The sequence below is a fragment of the Xenopus laevis genome, chromosome 2L (assembly GCF_017654675.1).
Source record: "Xenopus laevis strain J_2021 chromosome 2L, Xenopus_laevis_v10.1, whole genome shotgun sequence".
Taxonomy (NCBI): Eukaryota; Metazoa; Chordata; class Amphibia; order Anura; family Pipidae; genus Xenopus; species Xenopus laevis.
In genome coordinates, this window is record NC_054373.1 from 94,870,108 (window position 1) to 94,890,769 (window position 20,662).

Consider the following 20,662-nt stretch of genomic DNA (forward strand, 5'->3'; position numbering starts at 1 on the left):
ATAGGTTATTATCCTTGGTATATCAAAATAGAATAATTATCCACCCCTACAACATTATCTCATAAATTCAGAGTGATTGAGATTTAATTTATTGTACAGCTAATCAATATGATGCAATGTTGCAGTATGAGATTTGAAAAGCTTGGTACTGGGGAAGGGTTTTTTTTATGTGATTGAGATTCACATTCCTTAATCCAACATAAATGTATGTAACAGAGTTCCCATCAAGCACAGTGTATTGTTTGATTGATACAGAGAAAATGGACACTGTTAAAAAAATTGAATTGTTTGTTTAAGTTTGGGAAATGGTATTCCTGTATTAAGAGCTTCTGGAAAATAAGTTTCCAGACAATGGATCTAATCGCTTAAAGATTAACGCCTTGGAGAAGTAAATTATTTTTTTTTCATTTTTTTTTTGCTGAAACCCACTTTGTGTGTGCACTAGTGATGTGTGGGTCCATGGTGTATCGGGCCTACCTCACTGCACCTCTTGCTGGTCGCGGGTGGGGAGATAAGGCAGAAGAGCTCAACTAAAAACCGATCTTAGACTGCCAACTTCCAGCTGCCTGTTTTTTTTCCTATGCAGACTTAATATGGTGCTGTTTCTCAATATTGAAGGAATCATTTCATTCCTGTATTTTATTTATTTCAGGATTAAAACGGTTTGTCTAGAAGCTCAAAATTAAGCGTTTCTTTGCTGTTATAGTTAATAAGAGTCATTTAGGAAGACCCTGGAAGTAAGGGCTTGAGCACTACGGGTTGCAAAATTGCACCCCTAAGGGTTTATTCACAAATCATATGCGTCCAATGTCTTGCTACACTCTGGATTAAAAACCTGGTGTGAGCTCTGGAAGCAGCAATGACGGGCACAAATCAGCAGTGTCCTTACTGTCTACAGTGGGGTAGGCAATAAGTATAGGGCTCCTTTGTACCAGCCAGCCATAACTTGCACATATGACTGACACTCAATGTAAGGAGCAGGAGAGGGGACTTAAACATTTCTCAACCCAACCAACCTCTCATGAGTGATGTGCTGCCAAACAACAGGGCTGATGGTGGTGCAAAGTGCAATGAGCCCTAAGGCTAGTGCCACATGTAGTTGCCGCAAGCCAAGAATCCGATCCTATGATGAGAATTAGCCTCTACCTTGAATGCACCTGAATCCATTGTGTCGGCCTAGGTGCAGGCACATGCTTCTGATTTTGGCCGAAATCCAATGTGTGTGCCTGCACCTAGGATAACACAATGGATCTGTGTGCAGGTAAGGAAAGGGTTATTCTCATTGTAACAGCAGATTCCTGTCCTGCATTTATTCTAAGACTAAGATCTGCGTTGCACTAGCCTGATATGTGAAAAATATTCATCCAAGTTCCTGCATCATTAACTACAACTTTCCCGCCGGAGTGTGTTTATTAGACATCTATTTGCTGACCTAGCTGAAAAAACTCCTTTAAAAAAAGCACCATGATATTCATAGTAACATAGTAAGTTAGATTGAAAAAAGACACACACACACGCAAAGATTCTGATGTCAGTCAGGTATGACCCTGTATGAGTCTTATACCAGCTGAACAACTTGGGTTTCCATTTAGGCCTGTAGTAATGTAGTAACATGTTTTACAATTATTTCACAAACTCCCTTTAATATGTTGAAAAACCATCCGGAATAAATGGCATGACTAATGCTGCATTGATTGAAAGTGGTTTGTTTGTGATGTAACTGCTATCCTGACAGTGATGCAAGAACAGTACAGTCTGTATTAATATGGTGTTAGTACTAATACATGTACAAGCTGATGGTGGGCTTATATAGCACAATAATTAAACAAACAAGGGGTACAGAATAAAAATATAATGAGAGGGCACTGTTTATAAACACATTGGTACTCAAACTGTGGGCAGTTTGGTTGGCAATACACTGATTAATTGGGAACAGGGCATTTAATGATTGACATGGGCACATTTTGACATCTGTGTTCCTTGGAGCGCTGGAGGAGAAAGGTGCTATTGATGATGAGCAGTTCCTTTCAGCCTTAAAGGAAAGTGCATAAAGAATTTCACAACTGCTTCACCATGGCCCTGAGTCTCAACTTTGTTGACCTACTGTATTTCCCAGATTTGTGCTACTCAGACAGATTAACAATGGTGAGGCTAAGGATTTTCCGTCTACATGTCCTTGCTATAAACCTATATGATTTAATCTGCCTTTGTAGCTTAAAGCCCCGTAATAATACTTATGAATGATGGCAAGGGTACTAGCAAAGTACCTTGTGGTTTTATTAATGCCAAAGAAAATCCATCTTATGATACCTTCTATTTGCTCTTTCATTCAAGGTTCTTTTATAAGCTATTTATATTTTCGGTATCATTCACTTAAAATTGTTCCAGCGCCAATATATTTCGGGATATAAGCTGTCATTTTTGGAATAAGTTGCAATACGTGCAATTGTTTTACAGACATATTCAAGTACATATTGTTATTCTAAACCAGAGGTAAACAGTATCTTAGCAGATCCCACCAAGATTGTAAATACAGTCACCCATCCATCAGACACTCACTATAACTCTCGGATACAAAGTAATACACTGCTAGATATAACCATATCTATAGTAAAGCATATTCTTTCCATCAGCATTTAAAGAAAACCTGCAGATCACCACTGATTTCAAGCCTCTCCTTGAATCACCCCATAGACAGGAAAAGGTTTGTCATATGTATCTAGGCTCTTCATTACCACTGTATATGCTCTAGAGAAGCTGTTATACACCATTATATACATCATTGTGTCAGCAAGGTCAGACTGAAAGAATCACAGATGATGGCCTCTGTTTGGATATTATGGCAGCCACTTCTCCAACACTGTAATGGCTAACATTTGAAAATGGCTTTTGGGAATACCTTGTCATCAGGACTTTGTCATAGGAGAACTAAAATAAAACAGAGGGATAGTTATATTTATTATTTGCTCAGTGGTCACATTTACAGCAACACTACTAAGCATCAAGAACGATACATTATAAGGTAAAAGCAGATACTGAACAATAAGATACAATACTTCTGTGCAACTGGTCAGATTAAAGGAACAAAATAGGAGTGTTTGCCTTGAAATTAGGTGCTGTTGGCAGCTAAGCAGTGAAATAAGAAACCTGATCCCATTAGGATTGACAGTCCAAAGCTGCTACAAGCCATCAAAAAGGCTCTTAAACGGGGGTGTTTTTGTGCATTTATAAATACATGCTAAGCAAGGAAAAATGCATAGTTCCAAACACAGCCCTCTATCAAGCTCAAAAATGCAGGGTGTTGCATTTAAAAACCCCAAATGAATCACAGATGCCAAAAATGAGTACAAACAGAATATGATAAAATCAGTTTGTATGTATATATATATATATATATATATATATATATATATATATATATATATATATATATATATATATATATATATGCAATACCTCTTGTTAAAAGAGGGACAGTCCCTCTTTTAACAGCTCAACCTGCAGTCCCTCATTTTTACTGGAAAGTTCAGTTTTTCTCTGCACTGAACAGCCAGAAAAAGAAACCAAGTTTCTAACTTAATTGGCTTTTGGCACAGAGCTCAGAACAGCCACGGCTGCATATAAGATACTTTTGTAACAATTTTGAGATATAAGCAAATAAGTAATTATAACAATATAAGATAAAAGGTCCCTTGGGAAAAGTTAGACTCGCAGCTTAAAAGGCAATTCACCTTCATTAGCAAAACTGTAATAACTAAAAAAAAACACAGAAATATGTTCAAACTTTCATAACCTGCCAAATTTTGAAAAATGAACATGGTAATTAGGGGGTGTGGTCACAAAATTGGCATGGTCAAAAAGTTTTCGCCACGCACGGCCAACTTTTTTGTCCCTCTTTTTATTTCAAAAATGATGGGAAGTATGTAAAGCACAGTTCACATCAGATTTAATAATCAGCCTTGTAGCATCCGCTTCATCAACTTGGTACAATATTTGTTTAGGTGTGTTTTGACGACCTCCCTGGCCCTACAGTCATGACCCTGTCACTACCCAGTTTAGTTTGCATTGCAGGTGTAGGATTTTCAGTGGCAGCTATTTGGGTGCACACTATAGGAAGTGGGAGACAGGGCTCTTACTGTGGGTGACAGGGAGAGGGAGTCAAATTCATGTGACTCTCAAGAAATATCAGGTTTGTTTGATTCCATAAACGTAGTCCTATGTACCCCCTCCCCACACATATTTATATATGGTGCGTACACCAGGAAAAAAATTACTGATTGTAAAAAATAATATACTCATATTATTAAATAAAATCTAAAGCCTTTTAAATAACTGCAGGAAAGAGCTGGCTCCTGCCAGGTTATAAGTGTCTATACACATCTATATTATATCACATCTTGTTTATGTCCAACATCCCAGTCCTCATTATTTATATAATAAATTTTGTTTTTCCCACAAGATAATGTTTGTCCAGTTGTATTTAATATATTTCTTCTGTAATTGCAGCCATCCTTGTATTTATCATGAGAGGTATGTTATCCTTAGATATCATACAACATAATAAAGGGATATAAGGTATAGACTCTTTTGCCGCATAACTTTTCTTTCTGTTTTGCGTCATTTCAAGTGCAACTCTGTGAAGGTTAAACTAAATAGTTAATTAAATGTATCTTTCTGTTGTGGTAATAACTGCCAAAAATGAACCCCCTTGTTTCTATATTGCAGAAAGTTATACCTCGTTCAAGTTACGGATATCTGATTATTTTTCTATAACTCTTAATTACAGTGAAGCACTTTTTACTGGCATATAGCTAGTTCTAGGGACTTGCTATATTCAGCATCATTTAGAGTTTGTTTTGTTTTTCTTCTGTTACATCTGACTGCCAGATTCTGTCATTGATCTTTTCATTGATTAATGAAAAAAAATAAAAAAAAGCAAAAAATAACTTTAGAGGAAGTTAATCATGCAGTATCCACCCAACAGATGATGTTTGTTATGCTCAATTAGTTTGGGGGATTAAGTGGAAAATGCATTTCAAAACTTCTATTCTATATAATTTATTATACAAATGTATGTCAAACTAAAAAAAGTAGGCTAGAAATGTTGTACATTATGTTTTGGGCTTCTGTACCAGCCTAAAGCAATCACAGCCATTTAGCAGTAAAGATCTGTGTCTCCAAAGATGCCCCAGTAGCTCCCCATCTTCTTTTCCGCTGATTCATTACACATGATCTGTGCTGCTGTCATTTACTGAGCTTAGGGATAAACTAACAATATACTGTATATACAGAATAGAAATGTCACAATATAAGGCTGATTAGTTATTAATACAGATAATTACTACACGGCAGCACAGAAACCAGTGCATTTAGCACCAGAATATAATCAGCCTTGTGGTATCAGTTTATATTACAGACAAACCTTATTTTCTGCTTGTAAATATGCGATGACCCCCTAAGCTTAGCTTCTCAACAGCTGCACAGAGCCCACAGAGCATGTGAGTGTCACAGACACTTTCCAAGATGGTGACCCCCTGTGACAAGTTTGAAGTCCTGGATCATTGCTGCTGTTGAGATGCTGAAACTTTAGGCTGGTGCAAAAAGTTCAGTATATAGAATATGACATTTTTTAACCATATTCATTTTTAAAGGAGAACTAAAACTCATCAAAGAATTGCCAATGCTTTGGGCTTCTGTACTAGCCCATGGCAATTAAAACCCTTTAGCATTGATGATTTGTACTATTAGTTGTTATTAAGATTTACATTGGATAGCATCATATAAGCTTTTTCATTCTAAATAATTATAATAAAGTCAATGATAGGTGTAACCTCACATGCTGCTAATTTTCTGATTATTTCTTATGATCCCTAAGTTAAGTTTCCCAACAAAAGTCCAGAGTGCACTGAGCATGTGCTGTGTCACTGACATTCAAAATATGGCCTCACGAGATGGGGAGCTGCTGTGGACAACTCTGAAGGCATGCAGAATTACTGGTTTAGTGTTGTGGAGCCTATGTAGTAGTTTATTTAAAATACAGCATTTATAGTCACTATAGTTCTCCTTTAACTCTGCTGAGTCATTTTTGGCAGCTACAGACTAGCAACAGTAGTTTTAAGAAAAATTGAATGGAGAGAATATTAAAAAAAAAAAATAAGGATTCATTTACAATGTCAGGACAGGATGATTGTGGTGCTGATGCTATATGGGTGGCACATAGATTGCATACAGACTGGCTGGCAGGGTACCGGAAAAACCCAATGGGCCCCAGCTCTTGTGGGCCCCGCTGGCCCAGACCCACTCCCTGCCAGAATCCATCCAGTAAGGAACAAAGGGGGGGGGGGGGGTTGGCTGGAGTGGGGTTGCGGCAGGGGCCCTGAGACAGCAGCCCCAGTGGGCACCCCAATCCAACACTATAACCCTATAGTGTGTATTTTTGCATGAAGTAAGGTATCAACCTTGTGGGTCTTTCAGATTAAACACATAATTTACGGTGATGTTTTTATATTCATGGGCAAGCCAATTAACTGGATGTTAATAAAGATTGAGGATGGTCCCAGTAGCACCATCGCTCTGATTTTATTATGGCTCGTCGTGCACCCCCTCCCCCCTTTAAGGAGTATGTGACTATGGCCACTGGAAAATATATTAGGAGTGTAACACTATTACATTTTTTCCAATTGCGTATCTTCTTAGAGTTCCAGCAATCTCCACCATAGCGGTGGTAAATGAGGCCTATATTTTTGATTTCTTCAAAGAGTGAACATTTTGTCTGTATATTCAATGAGAAAAAACATAAAGTGAGATTATACGGTGCAGGGAAAATGTATTTCACTTTTCTCTGTATAAATCACTCAGCAGAAAAATAGGGTTTTGATTTTAAACACAAACACATTTAATGTTCCCCCTTAGGAAACAGACTTCCAAGAAACACACTCATTGTCTATAGTCTGAGGGTGGAATGTGGAGGAATCAACAGTTAATGTAGCCATGAAACAAGGGTTCATTTTAGTATTTCCTTGGAAAAATGTCCTAAATAATAAAGGACTCCATTCAGTGGTAACATTTTACTTGAAGGCGCTACACAGTTTGTTCATATTCAGCATTTGCTAAGTGTGTTTTGCTGATGAATGTACAGACAGAACTAACCCTGCTGCAATATGGACAGGTGTGCTAAGAGCCCAGTGAGGTTTTTAAACTGAAATATAAATCCATTTTAGTATTTGCCCAAGGCGTGAAGCAGTGATTACAATCATTGATTCCAAATTTCTGCCACATGTCTTTAAAACAGGCTCTCCTCACATTCTTCTTTTAGTCAGCTATAACTGACTCATATAAACTACTTTTTAGTGACAAGTAATACCATGGTCCATGTTTCATATTGACTCTACTAGGAATAAGTGAGCTGCAGAGGATAAACAATTTTCCCAAAGATGGTACCTCTACTGCCTGCCCGTTTGCTGCATTAGTCCAGCAGAAGTGTGAAAGCTGGTTATACTTTTGTAGTGGAATAACATAATATAAATGAATGTTTTTAAATATGATAACCATGCCATAACCCACATATTCCTACATTAAGGGGGTTATTTATTTAAGTTCGAGTTGTGTTTTCTCCAAAAATTTGAGTTTTTTTGAGGGTAGTTTCAGTAAAAAAAAAAAACTTTTTATATTTTTATAATATGATATTTATAATGCCCAAATCTGAAAATTCTCCAGCTGTCAAGGTCATGTAGTCAAAGTCAATGGCAGTGGTCCATTTAACCATTTGAAGATGTTTGTGGCCTTCATGATTTTCGGGTTTTTAACACTGGTTTGCACTGGTTTTTCAAGTTTTTTAGTTTAGCCCATAAACTCAGTAAATTCTAAGTTTTTTCCCCAATTGCATTCAATCACGTTTTTTTACATAAGCAAAAATTTGAGTTGTGAGTTTATTCGAGTTAAAAAAAACCTCACAAACACGACCTTTGATAAATAGCCGCCTTTGTTTTCCTTTTTTATACAATTATTTTCAAACCATTTTATGAAATGTGGTACAGGTATGGGACCTGTTATCCAGAATGCTCGGGACCTGGGGTTTTCCGGATAACAGATCTTTCCGTAATTTGGATCTGCATACCTTAAGTCTACTAGAAAATCGTGTAAATATTAAAGAAACCCAGTAGGCTGTTTTGTTTCCAATAAGAATTAATTATATGTTAGTTGGGATCAGATACAAGGTGCTGTTTTATTATTATAGAGAAAAAGGAAATAATTTTTAAAAAATTTGGATTACCGTATTTGAATAGAATGGGGTCTATGGGAGATGGCCTTTCCTTAATTCAGAGCTTTCTGGAGGTTATTTGGATAAACGGATCCCATACCTGTATTAACAGTACAATGGTGGCTGGTATGTGGCCACAGTATAAACACTGGTACATTTTTGAATTTTGAATCCATTTGATGTTATAAATGCTGTATATATTCGGTTTGGTTATATGCGTTATACGCTTACCAACTGTTTTTACCAACTTTTTATCAAGTTGTATCACTGTTTTTTTTTTTTTATCACTTATTACTTTTTAACACTTTTTGGACCTTACTCACAAATCATCTTGGCCACATTTTAGATGATGGAACGATGTTGGATTGACGATTGGACAATAGTACACTATCTGTTTTTTAAAGGTGATCAAGCTTCTAATTGAGGGTGTCTCCCTCCTGAATTTTGCTGTTTACTAATTGGTGGATTAATTGTGACATGTTTAATTGGATTATTGTTTGTCTATTTATATGCACTACACTGTATGTACCGTATGCTTGACAAAGGGGTCCGCCCGAAACGTTGCACTGCACTCTGCAATAAACACTTGAAGTGTCTCAGCAGACCTGTGTGTCATTGGGATTTTTCTATTAGACTATTGTTGGGAGGTGGCGGAGCCTCCACCTGTGTGCTCCAGGCATCCTTGTTCCGCCTAGTAGGTAGAGTGTGCGGGGGCCAACAACATTTGTATCTGGTCTATGGGAGGTGGCCTTTCCATAATTAGGAGCTTTCTGGATAACGGGTTTCCAGATTAATGATCCCATACCTGTAATGTATTTTAAACTCTCTTGTGTGTCAGTGGCAAGCAAAACTGAAAGGATAACTGAAGGTGGCTTTCCATTTTAGGTTTTGGTGAATAGTTGTTGGCTTGGCAGGCAGTTGTTGCCCAGCAGGGACTGTCATGCCATCTGCCTGATGAAGGCTATTTTTAGTGCTTCACTTTGCCATATGTGGGAAGAAATTAGTGTTTTTATAGCTGCTGCAGTCATGTGGGAGTTCTTCAGATTTTGTGTACCAAGACACCGCTTTTAGGTTCAAATGTCAGACCCTCATAGCTCATAACATCGTTATAAATTATTAAAAACGTAACTGTATCGGTCACCCTGGTATAGTTTTAGGGATACCCAAAATATATTCAAGATTTTCCCCTCTAGGAGGGCCAGTCCCAAGCATTTAAAAACCACTGGGTTAGAGGTTGATTTACTCCACTTTCAAAAATGATCAATCATTTTTAGAACGGTTGATTTTTTGTGTTATTTTCCCATGCTTTTCATATGTGGAGTGGTATTTTATTAAATAGAGAGGCAATCAAATGCTTGCACATTTATATGCCCATTTCACCTGCAATGTGTTTGGCCATGGCAGCATGCACATAAGCTTTCTTAATATGATCAGGAACTGAATGTGGCTACAAGGAGAATGGGTGCTTGAATTCTAAACCAAAAATGAAACTTCTCAAAAAGGCATGTAGACTACCATGGGAGTAGAAATTCTGTTGTTGTTAGTGCTATAATAAAGTAAGAGCATTCATTTATAAAAAATATAATCACAATAAAAGATAACAGTAGCAAGCTAAACTTATTCTCAAAAGGACAATAATTAAATACATTTAACAAGGAAGCACTATCATTTGCTATAATGTAATAGTCTAGTGGTGATTAAGGGCCTTAATAAACTAGAAATTATATACTATATAGAGATTTTTAATTTAAAATTGCTTTAAGTCTGTACATGACTTTGGCCTGACAAGTCTTGCCCCATTTTTAGAACAACCCCCCCCCCCCCCCCCATTTAATTGAGCAGTAAAATAGATCTGTTATCGAGAAAGGGGCCATTAACCTTAATATACCCTAGCATCAGCAAACTTACTTCTAAGATGAACTTGCTTCAATTTCCATGTGAAACAGCACTATGTGGATTGTAGACTCTATGCTCATTCCCCGTTGCCCGGCATGCTGCCAGTGACTCTGATGGTATATCAATATGATTATGATTTCTTCTATCTGTCTGCAGCACAGAAATGTTATTCTTCAACTTGTTTCGCCCAAAAGTTATCATCAGTACTGGTTTTGAGTGGAATTATTTATAGCGCTCCAGATATGAAAGGAAATTGCATTGTCTGTGAATATTCTTAATGTAGAGGGAGATTGTGCATCTCTCCTGTATCTTTTTAGAATGCCAGTGCTTTCTGCCCTACTTTTTACCTACAAAGCCTAACCCACTCAAGTATATTTTCTATATGTTCACCTTCTGCATATTCAATCTTGAAAAATAATTGAGCCCTAATCTCCAGGGGTTAGGCTCACTACTAAATAAGAGTATGTAATTAACTCCTCTCTGGGGTGTTGCTACCTAAATGCTCTTACAGAACATTTTAAAGGTAATAGAGACACACGCCATTGAACATCTCAAGAGTGCTTTTATTTCTTGCATTTAATTCAGAAGGCAAGAAGCTTTTAAGAAAACGGGATAAATGGATTTCATCTGTAGTGCCGGTCTTTCTGAAAGGCTGCAATTGTTCAGTGGGGTGATAAGTAAACACTTTCCTCCATTTAGAGGCCCGTATTTTATAACTAGTTCCATGAAAAACTGAATTTTTGTAGTTATATAAAGCAACATCTAAATGGTCTATTGTCTGGCAACATTTATAATTTTTAGATTAAACAGATTATTAAAACATTGCCTGTATTTTAAACGAGTGATGGTGAGCTATTACATGTAATTGGCCTGTGCTAGACTGTGTTAAAGGAGAATAAAAGCTACCAAAGCAGTTTATTGCCAATAGATTAGCCACAATTGTGCAAGCTATAACACTATATTTATTCTGCAGAATGCTTTACCATATCTGAGTAAACAGCTCTAGAATCTCTCTGCTTGTTTAGGATAGCAGCTGCCATATTAGGTTGGTGTGACATCACTTCCTGCCTGATTCTCTTCCTGCTCACTCATAGCTCTGGCCTCAGATTACAGTGGGGAGAGCAGGAGGGAGGGGGGAAAGGGAGGGGGAGTGGGAGAGAGGAGCAAACTGAGCATGCTCAAGCCCTAGCCCTGGAGGTTTATGCTGAAAACAGGAAGTCTGATACAGAAGCCCAACAATAGAAGGAAAGAAATGCCGTGTTTCTTTTGACAGAGGACTCAGAGCAGCATTACTTTGAGCATTTACTGGTCTATTTATATAGACTTTTCTGATAAAGCTTACTTAGTTTTAGCCTTTCCTTCTCCTTTAAAATTATGTCATTCATAGATATCTATGGAGTCCTTGAGTAGACTGAGGGCTATCCAGTATTTAATGAAGGGACACATCTAACCAAATGTCTCTAGTAGGAAAGGCATGCTTGAGAGAGTAATGCTACCAATATAAATCTTGCTCTAGTGTCTACTGGAAAAAGGACAGATGAGTTCAGCATTCAGCTAATGCCACCAATTTTATTAGAACTTCAACCCGGCATCTAACAATTTGATATGTATCCTATGTAATATGTGGTAGGCGCAAAAATCCCTCTATGCATTTCAAAATATTACAGTATATGTCTCTGTTATATTTGCAGTCATTTCAAGGAAGTCAAGGTCGAGCTTATCTATTCAACTCAGTGTGAGTATTGCTTTTTTTTTTTTTTTTTTTTTTTTTTGCAACGTTTCCTTGCTTTCAACACTTACTTGAATTTTAAAGGAGAACTTGCAAAGTTAAAATGTTGTTGGCTTATAAAGATGCTTTATTCTTTTATTATTTATTTTTTTAGGTATGAATCCATTTATAAGTAGTTTAATCAACCTAACCTAGCATATTTTTCCTGCTGCAAACAACTGAGCCATGATGTTCGCCAGCTGTGCTTTCCAGATCAATAACATCCAGAAGATCAGGTAAGGTCAAGGGCAGACAGATCGTTGGCTCTGCTGCTCTCAGCCTGCATATTTTTTTCAGACTGAGAGAAGCAGATCCACTTCATGCCCTATCTCCATTGATTTGAATAAGATCTGCTTGCCTGCAGTCAGAGGTCTTAGAGGTCATCCCAAATACGTGAAAGCAGGCATTTTTAGTCTGACCTCCGTTCCACTTTGCTGCATGCTGCACACAAGCAGAAGTGGTTCAAATGAATGGAGATGGGGCATGAAGCGGATCCGCAGGCTAAGAGCAGCAGAGTCAATTCTCCATCTGCCCTTTGCCTTAATCATGGTTTCCTTTACCTAGAAATCTTCACCAGGTACAACCACTCCTGCTATTCATCTGGGTCTTTCAGCAAGAGTAAGGGGTTTTCTGCAGGAAAACAAATCGCTCACTTATAAAATGTATCTCAAACCAAAAGACAAAAATAACATTGTGAAATAGATTAATGAACTTGCAGTGCAATGACCATTGTTTTTTGTTTTTTTTTTAAACACAAATTTAAGTTTTCATCTGATTAGTTCCACTTCTCAGGTGGACCCAGCACACACCAAATTATGCTGTGATAACTATTTAATGGTCATTAAGGCCAATTAGTTAGCAATCCCTGGCAGGAAACCTCATGTGAACTAAGCGCTCTGAGCCATTGAATTTAGTTATTTGCTATGTGTTAGATTTCAGAAAGCATCTCTGAACTGATGATTTGTAAAATGGTCATAACACTGCTTTTCATGTAATGGCAGTCACTTCCGCAAGCTGGGGTGCACTAAGGTCTGGTGCCTAGGGTGCCACTGGATCTAAATGCAGCTTTCAGGTGAATTTTAATAAGTGTCCTATCGTTTTCCATATATTTTTCTAAGGGATATTTCCCTGGCAGGTGACCAATTCACACTGGCTAATATGTAGCTGTCTTCTTTCCACATGTAGTGTAAATGTAGGTTGTGGGCCTGCAGAGGAACGTGTGTTACTTACTGGGCTACATGCGGTAGCAGACATATACTGTGAAAACTGCAAAACAACACTTGGCTGGAAATATGTAAGCATTGTTTGTCAAGCATGCTCCTTAATAGAAAGGTATAGTGCACCTAAGAACTTGCTAACATCCCAAGTGTACACAACCTACCTTGTTCCACGCTTTCCCTTAATACCATTAACCAGTTTGTGTTGCGTATTTTGTAACATTTAAGGGTTTATTGCCAAATACTGAATGCAAAAAAACTCGAAAAATTTTAGTTTTTTTACCATAAAATCTGATTTTTTAGTGGTAAAAAAAAAACCTTGATTTTTCTAAGATTTATTATTCCCCGAAGATGAAAAAAGTCCAAAACCAAAAATCTGGCATCTCAGACCTACCGAGGTTGAATATAAGTCAATGGGAGAGGTCCCTATCCTATTTGGAAGTTTCTTTGGTTTGCCCTGTAATTAACCCGAAAATCGGACTATTTTGGAATCATGCTTTTTTTTTAATAATAAATAAGGCCCAATCGTGGATTCTAGTTTGGTCGGACTTTTTTTATTTAAATAGAAAAATTCAGATTTTGACAAATAAGGCCCCCCAACTGCTATTTCTATCTTTTATATCATCTAGAAGTGATTTTTTTAATCACTTATAGATGATAATACAATATTAGGGTTATGTAATAAAAAGATTGCTAGAAGCCTAGTTCTCAATAGCAACATTATACAGCTGTAAGCATTTACTGTGCACCTGTTTAAAAACATCTTATTGGTTGCCTTGAGTTGCTGCACCTTGGCAACCTTTAGTGGCTTTTATTGCATATGGGAGTATGTGTGTAAAGCAAGTGTTTCACTTAAATGTATACATGTATATTAACTAATTGCATCTAAAAAAAATAATAATTCTGATAATCGTAAAGCTAGTTAGATACAGAGGGGTTATAACTTCTTAAAATGCATAATTCTGCAAGTAACAATTCTGTTTGTTCATTCTTGGATTAAAATTAACATGACAATTTGACATCACAATATCTACATAAAAAGGCAAACTATACCTGAATTCACCTCCACCACTATAGTGAATCTTATACTTTTTTTTGCTTTTGTCTGGCCCTGAGCCAAAGCTTTAATTTTTTATTTGTAGTCATTACAAATTATTCACGAAAAATGTAATCATTCCCTAGAGTAACTAGCAACTAGATAATATTTTCAAAATACCAAACAGCAGGGCCACCATCAGAAAACACAGGGCCCCATACGTCAAAATTTCCTGGGCCCCCTGGGCTGCGCCCACCCCACCCACAGGTCTGGCTCCCCAACCCACTGTAAAAAAAAAACATTGGTGGCTAGGGTACCCCACGTGTTAATAAAAAAAAACATTGATGGTCAGTACTTAATAAAGAATAAAAAGAAATACTTAATAAAGATTAAAAAGAAATTGGTGATTCATATTGGTGGTCAGGGCACCCATAATATTGGTGGCTAGGATCCCACATGGTAAAAAAAACATTGGTGGCCAGGGCCCCCCTTACACGTCCATGTAAAAAAATTGTGACCAGCCCCCCCCCTCAGAAGTTTAAATATAAATTGGTGGCCAGGGTCCCCCCATACACTTACAGGGACCACAAAGGGTTAACTTTAGTGGGGCCCTGTCATGTTGCACTTACTTGATTAGTATGGCCCACCTGCTGTCAGTGAGCTGCCAACTTTGGAAGCAAAAACGGAACTAGAGGGGGCGGGCCCTGGCGCAGGACGCGCAGCCGGGCCCCCGCCCCCCTCCATAAAGCCAGAACTGGCCGCCGAACATGCGGCGGGCGGACCCCCGGGGGCCCTGAGGGGGTGCGGGCCCTGGCCCGCTCGCACCCCCTGCTCCCCCGGTAGTTCCGCCCCTGTTTGGAAGGGATGGGGGGAGCACAGGTGGCTGCATCTTCTTCCAGTGACGGCATTTTCTTCCCTTATTGGTCACAGAATTTTAAGTCCTGGTAAAGCTGCATGAAGATTGGATGAGCTGGAGGAGAAGTTCAAACCTCAGCTATCCAATCCCTGAGCAGCTCAACTGGACATAAACTCTGTGACCAATAAAGGAAGGGAATGGATCGAAGATGCCTCCACCTGTACTCCTGCCCTCCCTTCCAAAGTCGTTAGCTCTCTCAAAGAAGGGGGGCCCATCTTACCCTCTGGGCCCGGTACAACACTCCCTCCTGTCCATCCCCCCCTGATGGTAAGCCCTGCCAAACGGCAATTTTAGTAGTATCTGAGCTACCTGCAAATATCTGCTGTGTTTATATGACTAAAGGGACATGTGCAGTCATTCCTTGCCAGGCTTTCATAAACTGCCTGTGGTAGCAGGGCCAGAACTAGGGGTAGGCAGAAGAGGCACCTGCCTAGGGTGCAACACTGAGGAAGCACTGGGCAGGTGCCTGTTGAATGGCCCACCGCTTACCCCTAATCCGGGTTTGAGTGCTCCCTGTAACCCGGGATGTTTATTTTCTGCTCGTCCCCTCCTCCGCACCTGATGTCATTGCGCACGCACCAAGGGGAGGGAGGTGGCCATATGGTTGCCTAGCTTGGACCACCCCTGTGTCGTAGTACATATATGCTTCCTAAAGAAAAAATTGTTATGCAGGTATTTTCTGCCAACACTGAGAATAGGATGCAACTACTGAATATTAACACACAAAGGGGCACATTTATTAACATAGTAACCAATCAACAATTGGATTTGAACAGACACCTTCAAGTTAGAAAACAAAAGCAAAGATCCGATTGCTTGCTATGGGCAATATCACCAGTGATGTTGTCTCCAATGTTAATAAATATGCCCCTAAGGGTAACCCTCTAATATTTGTACTGAAGAAGAGCATAAGCCATAACAAAAACATGTTAAACTACTTCACTCATGGGTTTTTTTTTGTTTTGTTTACAGTAAAACTAGCTACATACTTATATTTGTATATTCTTTTACATTTTCTAGGAACATGCATTTGAAAGCAGCCAGAAGTATAAAGAAGGAAAGTACATCATTGAATTAGCTCACATGATCAAGGATAATGGATGGGATTGAAGTGAAGATCCCTACAAGAAGCAAAGTCTCAGAATAACATTCAGCAGAACGTTATATCCTTAGAATGAGCGAGTTACTGAGTGCTTGGTTTCATATGATTCAGAGGCTGTGCCGCATGGAGCATCCTCTCACCCACAATCCATCATTCTTGGTGAATGGCCTCTAAATTTCTGACACTCTGTCTCTTTGCTTTGTACCCCTTTGTGAGTTGCCCTTGGCCTTGTCCTGCTCTTTTGTAGAGTTGGCTAATGGAAAGCATCAGGAGCCTTATAGCCCAATCTCTTCTTTTAACTCTGTAGAGTTTATTTGATGCTATGTGTGTAATGGCGTAAAGAAAGTGGCACATCAGGGGTGGGGGTGGGTGTGTGGGCATAAAAAGGAAGAAGTAGTAGGAAATAGTGGAAGGATCATTCAATGTCATAGACCTCCTGCAAGTACCTGGGTCTTAAATTCAGTGACCAGGTCACATCTTTTTGTAGCCAGGCTGCAGTCGTGACAACTTAAATATGAGAAATAATCCACTTCTCGGATAAGTTACCCTGCTAGCAGGCATCCACAGGGTTTCTTTTGGGAACAGTGATTGACGATCATCATCCTGGCTACCTTTAAAGAGTAGTGTTTAACATATTTTTGTTTTGTGTTGGCACCTTCAACCCTGCACCTTACACTGTTAGTTTTCTGTTCTGCAGTAATTACATAACCATGATGTAAAATAAGAGGTGTAAAATAAGAGAGCTTCTTTAACTTCTCAACAAAACATACTAGGTACCAAATCAGTTTTTGTTTTTACAACGTGTATTATTTTTCTGTTCCTTGTCGAAAAGACATTAATCTATTAGTGAATTATAAAACAGTGTGCAGGACACATATAGCCAGATTAGGGTGGAAATTGATATGTTTACCTTATTTACAATTATGGGATCAATAGTAATTTGTTTTTAGTTTTCGTTACATTACTTTCATAAATCATGATGAACAATATAACAAAAAATTTTGATGACTTTTGACATCCTTGCAACAACATCCAGCAATGTTTTTGGGAAAATTAAGAAAAAAAATCATCTCTTTGTATAACTGCAATTGATATTGGAAAAAAAGAATTGCACCAGGTAAAACAAACTCTGTGCCTACATGAAAATACATGTACTTTAATACTCAAATCAAATTTTCTATTAAGACTCTTGTATTACAAGATGCAAAACATGATTCAAAAAGGATGCATGCTTGAATGGGTGGGGAAACACACAGATTTTACTGGCAGAATCCTAAATTTGCCACAAAGGCTTCTTTCTTTTTTCACTCCTATGGCTATATTTAAGCATATATGAATTTATAAGCAACATTTGATACAAGTCTGTAGGATTATAATTAAGCCCTCATGGTTTGTAGGACCAGTAGTAGTGAAGTAGCATAATGTAGCCTCAATATTTTATTTGGAATGAGCTCTTTGCTAATAAGGGTTTGACTTTGGACTAGGGAAATGTTTTGGTTTGTTAGCCCTATCACAAAGCACCATGGGAAAGCAGTCATCATAAAATGATATAGCCATTATGGACTGTTTCTTACATTCTTTCCAAAATATAAGTAATATGCATTTATTGTTTCTGAAACTGAGAAACATGAAAAGAAAACCAAAGCGTGCATTCTGTTTCATCAGCAGGTCACCTGATAAAACAAAATAGCAATCTTTATATTAAAATGTGCTTTATTGTTTTCCTGTAAATGAATATTTATAAGCAGTGATAGAAAGCACTGCCAATGAAAGAAGAGGTAGTTACGCAGATTGTGCACATTCTCTGTTTTTGTTGTCTCGTCATTTTCTGTGTAATGTAACACATCCTGTTGGACAAACCTTTATCTCCATCACGTATCACCTTTCTTTTGACTCCCCTCTCCCAAAAGTACACTAGTTCACAGGCAAACTACACAATTCTAATTGCTGTAAAATAGAGGAATTCAATTAAGCACCTTGCAATGCTCCTAGCTTAACACTTTAGCCAGATATATTATCCATGCAAATGTTAAAGCAACGTGATGAAATCACATTGTACTCCCAGATTTTATTTGTGCTAAAGTCATTTACTAAAATGAATAGCAATAGTTTCAATGTAATGTCGTTTTTTCTACTTTAAATTTTGGATGGTGGTTTTTCTATGATATTGATTTGGATTGAGGATTATGGAGGTCTCCATTGTGTGTTACATTGTTGGTGAAGCTGTGCCCAAGCAACCATTTAAACATTTTTATCTACTGCTATCTATGACTAAATCCTGTTACAGTATAAAGTAGTTCCACTCAGGGCTATATAGAGTTTGAGTTCACTGGCATTGCATGGAATGTGTCCCAGCAAAGCTGATATCACCACCTTAAAAATAAGACATTATCTGCTAAACCTATCATCTTCTTGATTTTGTCAATAAGATGTAAAGCAGGCACAACTGCCAATAATAACTGTCAATTTCCAGTTTGGCTAAATAGATTTGGAATGGAGACTATAATGGTGAGGTGTGTTCCTTATTACTTCCTGGTATTCTTCAAAACCCCAGATGTTAAGATAATTAGGCATCGTCAAATCAGATCTTCTCTCTGTATAAGTTATTTGCAGTTAATCAGATTATAGATCGATCTGTTGAATCTGCCTTCTGAGTGGAGCAATGGTCTGGCACTAAGGCTAGAATCACCCACACTACCTGATCCTATTTGCATGTTTTTTCACTTTTATGGACCTTAAAAACATCAGAAAAAAATCATTATGCATTTATACAGTATGGTATGGCATGGTTAGTTTTGGATATAGTGTTTGGGGGAATCCTTTGGTTTGATTTGGTGTAGTGGCTGTTCTCCAACTATCTCACAAGGAAAGCTGCAGATATGGGTAAATCCAGTGATCGGATGAACTCCTGAGATGCTGCAGAACTAAGCCCAGCCCTAGTGTTTTACAGCCAGCAAAACTTGAGGGGTACGCTAGGTGTATAATTTCATAAAAATTATTTTATCTGCCATAGCTTTCTAAGTTGGTCCCCTAGACTGGTTGGCCCTTGAATACATTTTTATCACTTCATTGTTTGCTGTATGCAATAAATCAAGTGTCAAAGTTATTTACATATTTTTTATTTTCTATAATGAATGGCATCCATGGCTAAATTCTAGAATTGTATTTAATAGGGATGCACCAAAGCCACTTTTTTGGATTCGGCCGAACCCCCGAATCTTTTGTGAAAGATTTGGCCAAATACCGAACCAAATCCTAATTTGCATATGCAAATTAGAGGTGGGATGGGGAAAACATTTTTACTTCCTTGTTTTCTGACAAAAAGTCAGAAAATAGGATTCGGTTTGGCTGGGGCAGAAGGATTCGGCCAAATCAGAATCCTGCTGAAAAAGGCCGAATCCTGGCCTAATCCCGAACCGAATCCTGGATTTGGTGCATCCCTAGTATTTAAGCATATTTCTGCTACTGCATATCCCGGCTTTCCTTGTATGGTTTCATAAGCAGTGCAAATTTTCAATACGGCCTTGCATCCACATGTTTATATTGGAATTCCCTGCAGAAACATCTGGGAGGAAAGCTATTAAGCCTATCAATGCAATGCAGTGTGGGGTCTACTCATTAGATTTTATTACCACTATTGATCAACCTATGTCAGGAAGGGAGGTATAAGGACGTGACTATTTCTTAGCCTTCTGCTGATCTAAATATATTTAGAGGTCACAAAGGGAACATTCTGAGAGCTGTGAAAGCTTTCATAAATTATATATAGTGTTATCATCCCTTTTATATTTGCCTTTTTCATTTTCTTCTAGTTACATTGGGACACTTTATACTTTTCACTTTTTGCTCAATTACTATTTCAGTGATTATGAAGTCTCCTTAACAAAACGGTGTGACCTTCGCTGCATTGATAAATCATTTTTTTCCCTATCACTTCTGAGAGCTTTAGATGGATGGGGAAAAATGATTTACCATTCTCTAAAATCATTATTGGGATTATACCAGTGAGCACCACGGAGTGATTCCGTATTCCTCTTTCTTCGCCTGGCTGAGCATGCGCAGTAGAACAAAAAGTCGAACTTTAACTAAAAAGTTGCCTTTTTCATTCAACTGTGCATGTGTTTGCCCCGGGAAATTTGAAGACGGAAGAAGATCGCTCTGGTGTGGTTTTCTGCTGATAGGAGCACTGGCCCGGGGTTTCAGGTAAGTCAATACCATCACTTGGGGATGCCTAACTTTTTGCACCCCCAAGTGCTGCAAGCCTTTCCTTTTCCTTTAAAGAAGAAAGAAACACTGATTTCTTTGCTTCTATTGTGTACACATGGGCTTCTGTATCAGACTTCCTGTTTTCAGCTGAAACCTCCAGGGCAGGGCATGAGCATGCTCAGTTTGCTCCTCTCTCCAGTCCCTGCTGTAATCTGAGCTCAGAGCTATGAGTGAGCAGGGAGAGACTCAGGCAGGAAGTGA

At 38.2% G+C, this 20,662-nt stretch overlaps 1 protein-coding gene across 4 annotated transcripts in view; it reads left to right on the plus strand.

Annotated features, from left to right (window-relative positions):
* The window catches only part of ypel2.L (yippee like 2 L homeolog), a 31,450-nt gene extending 12,133 nt beyond the window's left edge, over nt 1-19,317 (plus strand). For 2 of the 4 annotated variants that reach the window (XM_018245301.2, XM_018245302.2), the window contains exons 3-5: nt 11,848-11,891; nt 13,110-13,218; nt 16,114-19,317. In XM_018245301.2, the coding sequence (XP_018100790.1) occupies nt 11,848-11,891; nt 13,110-13,218; nt 16,114-16,203 (243 nt within the window). In that variant the 3' untranslated portion in view covers nt 16,204-19,317. Of the gene's footprint in view, nt 1-11,847; nt 11,892-13,109; nt 13,257-16,113 lie in introns of all 4 variants that reach the window. The other 2 variants (XM_041582213.1, XM_041582214.1) reach the window with 1 other exon arrangement.
* Nucleotides 19,318-20,662: the final 1,345 nt, after the last annotated feature.